Below are 4,572 nucleotides of genomic sequence, written 5' to 3'. Positions count from 1 at the left end.
GGATGTGCCCGCAACCAAGGTACATGCCCTTGACCAGAATCGAACCTGGGACCCTTCAGTCCTCAGGCCGACGGTCCATCCACTGAGCCAAACCGGTTAGGGCTAGTTGCATGTTTTTATTTTATTTTATTTTTTTGTGGCAAGAACACTTAACATGAGATCTATCCTCCTAAGAAATTTTTTAATATGTTTTTTAATTGAGTTTTAGAGAGAGAGGAAGGGAGAGGGAGAAGGGAGAGAGAGATAGAAATATCAATGAGAGAGGAACATCAATCAGCTGCCTCCTGCATGCCCCCTACTGGGGAACAAGCCTGAAATCCGGGCATGTGCCCTGACTGGAACCCAACCAGCGGCCTCTTGGTACATGGGACAATGCTCAACCACTGAGCCACACCGGCCGGCTTAAGAAATTTTTAAGTGTACAGTACATTAATGTTGACTATTGGTGCAATATTGTGCAGCAGATCTTGGAGCTTGTTCATCTCGTTTGGCTGTTTTGGTTGCAATAATGACCACTAGTATCTTCAGAATTCTATGTGGTAGGTATTAAAGTAATTTCCGCCTTATAAAATAAGGCTCAGAGAGGTCAGGTGACTGGCCTGAGGCCGCACAGCTAGTGGTTGGAGAACTGGTATTTGAGTTGGGGTATGCTTGCCGCCTCCCCACCACGCTGCCTGTCTCTGGAAGGTATCCCCTGCTCGCAGGCTCACCCGGTGGTGGCAGATGTGGTCTGAGGTTCTGTGACCTCCCACAGCCCTTCTCCTTGCCCTGGTGGCCATGGACATACTCAGGCTGTTGTCCAAAGAGCTTGGCTGTAACTTGAGTCTCCCCCAGGCTGGGGGTGATGGGGCGGGTGGGCGGGTGACAGCCAGGGCAGGGCGATTTTTCTCAGACACTGGTGTGTGGCAGCCTGGCAACTGGGTGGCATTGAGGAGCCTGGGGGTTTCTGGAGCCTGTTCTTGGCAGTGGCCTTCACCATGGGCAACAAGCAAACAGTCTTCACCCATGAGCAGTTGGAAGAATATCAGGTAGGAGTGATGAGCGGGGCCCTCAGTGGGTTCGTCAGCCTTGGATTCCTGGCCTGAGGGATGGGGACAGCATCCCTTGGTTCTGGGTGTGCAGTCACAGGGGTTCCTGTGTGTGGCATCGGCAGAAATGAGAATGGGGGGGGCATGGAGGAGGAAGGAGGCCCCCCGGGTAGGGTCTGGGCCAAGCCACCATCTCTCTCCGCAGGACTGCACCTTCTTCACAAGGAAGGAAATCATGAGGTCAGTCTGGGGATGAAGGGAGGAAGACCTGGACACAACTTTGTATACGTTGTCGTTGCCGAGGATGTTTGCAATTTGACGAGACTCAATGCTTCACCGCAGAGTGATAATGAACGTTCAGTAGATGGAGGCAGAGATAGGGAGGCTGAGCAGTCACATCTCGTCATATTGTCAGGCCTCTAGGCTGACAAGCTTAGGCTTTCCCCCAAGGGTGGCAGGGAGCCATGGGGAGGGTGTGGGCAGGGGAGAGACAGATCAGCATGTTAGGAGGCCCCCCTGAGGCCAATGGGAAGAGGCTGGATAGGGAGGCTGAGCAGTCACATCTCGTCATATTGTCACGCCTCTAGGCTGACAAGCTTAGGCTTTCCCCCAAAGGTGGCAGGGAGCCATGGGGAGGGTGTGGGCAGAGGAGAGACAGATCAGCATGTTAGAAGGCCCCCCCTGAGGCCAATGGGAAGAGGCTGAGACTGGAGGCTGGGAGCCCAGAGGCAGAGTCCACAGCCAGCTCTGGGCTTTGGGGTTGGCCTCAAGGTGAGGCTGCGGGAGGCACCCTAAGGCCGCTGCAAGTCCCCAGAAGCGTGAGCGAGACAGGCATAGATGGGTATCCCACGTCACCGCCTGGCCCCTGGTGCCATCGTCCAGAGGCCCCGACCCAGGACTTGGAGCTGTGAAACCCAAGCTTCCCAGGGTTTGGCTGCAGAGTGATCGAGGCCAAGGGTCCAATTATGTGGGCACAGGGCATCCATTATTGATGGGCACACCTTTCATGAGTGAGCCCCATTGTCTGGGCGAGGACAGTTCACAGGGTCACCCTGGCCATCGTTATCGAATTACTGATGGGAAACTGAGGCTGGAACGGAGGCGGCTGGCCCTGGCTTGGCAGATGGGCCAAGTCCCAAGGAGTTTGAGGGCTGACCTGTCGTCTGTCCCAAGCTTCTCAATTGTCAGACAGACTAACTGAAGCTCAGAGGATTAGAGCAGCGGTTCTCAACCTGTGGGTCGCGACCCCTTTGGCAGTCGAACGACCCTTTCACAGGGGTCGCCTAAGACCATCCTGCATATCAGATATTTACATTACGCTTCATAACAGTAGCAAAATTACAGTTATGAAGTAGCAACGAACATAATCTTATGGTTGGGTCACAACATGAGGAACTGTATTTAAAGGGCCAGAAGGTTGAGAACCACTGGATTAGAGGGACTTGCTCAAGTCCATACAGAAACCCAAACTCAGGTTGTTCCCTGAGGGGACCCAAATAAGGAACTGGGTGGTCATGACTGAATTCCAGACACTCCCTCCTTGAGTTCCTAGTCCTCATTTGACTCAGGGACTCCTGTCCCCTTCTGAGACAGTCCCTAGAAGCGTGGGGACCTCTAGCTCATCAAGGAGGGTCTCTACAAGGCTGCTGCTCAGCATGCTCCTCCAGTGAAGGTATGGCATCACCAGGTGAGGTCATCAGCGTGGAGAGCTGCCCCCTCCCCCGCCACTAGGCAGTGTGTATGTCATTTGGTGTTTTCCAAAGTGCGTTTCAGTCACCCTCTCAAAAACCTGAATTTTAGCCTTTGTCTTTGCTCGGCCCCCTTGAGGTAACCCTGCTTCTCGTTATGGAGGGAGAAAAGCAAAGTGTAGGATGGGGATCTTTAGAGGCATGACCTTGCCAATAATGTGATGGTGTCCAGAGATTCATCGGTTGGCTCAGAGTCTCCAAATGCTTGTTGTGCAATGACCTTAAGCACTTTCCCTTCTGCCCACCCAGTCTACACGGTGAGCTCCTATTCCTGCTTCAAAGCCCAGCACCAGTGCCTCCTCCTTCAGGAAGTCCTTCCTCCTCCCTGGCTTGCCTTCCCCATTCAGGTCTCCCTGAGCTCTAGGGCCCTCTTTCTTTTGTGTGTGTGTGGAAGGAGAGGGTTAAATAATTCTTTATTGTTGAAAGTATTACTTATGTCTCCTATTTCCCCCCCATTGACCACCTCCAGCCCACCCCCGCCCCCTCCCCCAGGCCCTCACTGTCCCATTGTCTGTGGCCATGGGCCTTGTATAGATGCATACAAGGTTCCTGGTTGAATAATTCCCACCCGCCCACCTTCCCCCCACCCCACAGAGCCCTCTTTCTACCTTGGCTGTGACCCCGGGGAGATAGAGGGGCCTGTATGCCTGAAGGCCGGGTCCAGGGCTGATGGCTCCTAGGAACCCAACACCTTGCAGCGTGGAGTGAGCAGCTGCAAGTGAGAGAGGAGGGTCAAGTCCTCTTCCTCCCATTGTCTCCCAACCCTTCCCGATGTTTCCATCCCTACACCAGGCTCTTCTATCGCTACCAGGACCTGGCCCCCCAGCTTGTCCCCCTCGACTACACCAGCTGCCCTGACGTGAAGGTGCCGTACGAGCTCATCGGCACCATGCCTGAGCTGAAGGTACGCTTAGGCAACGGGGCGGGCAGGGGAAAATGGTAGCGATGTCCTTTGCTGCATTCCTACGAGGTGAGTGCTGCAATTATTCCCATTTTATGGATGAGAAAACCGAAGTTCAGACAGTTTAAGACACTTGTTCATGGCCACACAGCCAGGACGTGACATAGGTAGGATTCAAACCCTGGGTTGTTGGGAGGATGAGATAGGATAATGCAGCTAAAGGGCTTAGTACAAGGCCTGTTGGGTGGCAAGGACTCAGGGAACATTAGGTCTGTTCATGGTAGGAACCGCTACATGCAAGTTCGTCTCAGCTGGATATTCAACACATGGTTTGTGTCTCTAAAAGGGACTTGTGGAGTGAGTGACTGTGCATAGAGATTCTTGTGTCATCAGGGACAAAAACCTCATTCAAGAGGAACAGAATGGATTTGATCACATGAGCAAAAAATCCATCCGTACAGCTGGAACCAGGGTCTCTGAGGATGGGCTCAGGAATCTTCTTCCACCTCTCAGCTCCCCCAGGGAGAGGCTTCAGTCTCAATCAGCCCTTCCTCTTGAGGTAGTGAAGGGAATGCCTAGTGCCCAGATTTCCTCCTGTCGGCTCTGCAACCAGCAGAAAGCAGGCCCTTTCATCCCAATTTTTCAAAAAACATCCCAGGGCAGCTTCTGGTTGGCCAGTTTAAGTCACATGCCTATCCCAGAGTCAATCACAGCTACCAGGTGAATGGAAATCTCTGATGGTCCTTACCAGGGTCATGTGGCTGCCTCTGTAGCTGGAAGTAGGGACAGCACCACCCAGACCCCAGGGGCAGAGAGTGGAAGTGCCTGAAGTCCTTTCCAGGGACCATGAGAGGGAGGGAGTCTTGCGGGGGGGGGGGGGCCCAGGCAAAGTCTC

The 4,572-nt window shown here is 53.6% G+C and overlaps 1 protein-coding gene across 1 annotated transcript in view; it reads left to right on the top strand.

The window, feature by feature from the left end:
- The first annotated feature begins 909 nt into the window (after positions 1-909).
- CIB3 (calcium and integrin binding family member 3) overlaps positions 910-4,572 on the top strand; it is an 8,181-nt gene continuing 4,518 nt past the window's right edge. The window contains exons 1-3 of the mRNA XM_005856678.2: positions 910-1,028; positions 1,234-1,268; positions 3,569-3,680. Of these exons, the coding sequence (XP_005856740.1) occupies positions 978-1,028; positions 1,234-1,268; positions 3,569-3,680 (198 nt within the window). The 5' untranslated portion in view covers positions 910-977. The remainder of the gene's footprint in view (positions 1,029-1,233; positions 1,269-3,568; positions 3,681-4,572) is intronic.

This window comes from Myotis brandtii, unplaced genomic scaffold (assembly GCF_000412655.1).
Source record: "Myotis brandtii unplaced genomic scaffold, ASM41265v1 scaffold1040, whole genome shotgun sequence".
Lineage (NCBI taxonomy): Eukaryota > Metazoa > Chordata > Mammalia > Chiroptera > Vespertilionidae > Myotis > Myotis brandtii.
Note: the sequence above shows the minus strand (reverse complement) of the source record. Positions and strands in the feature narration are given on the sequence as shown.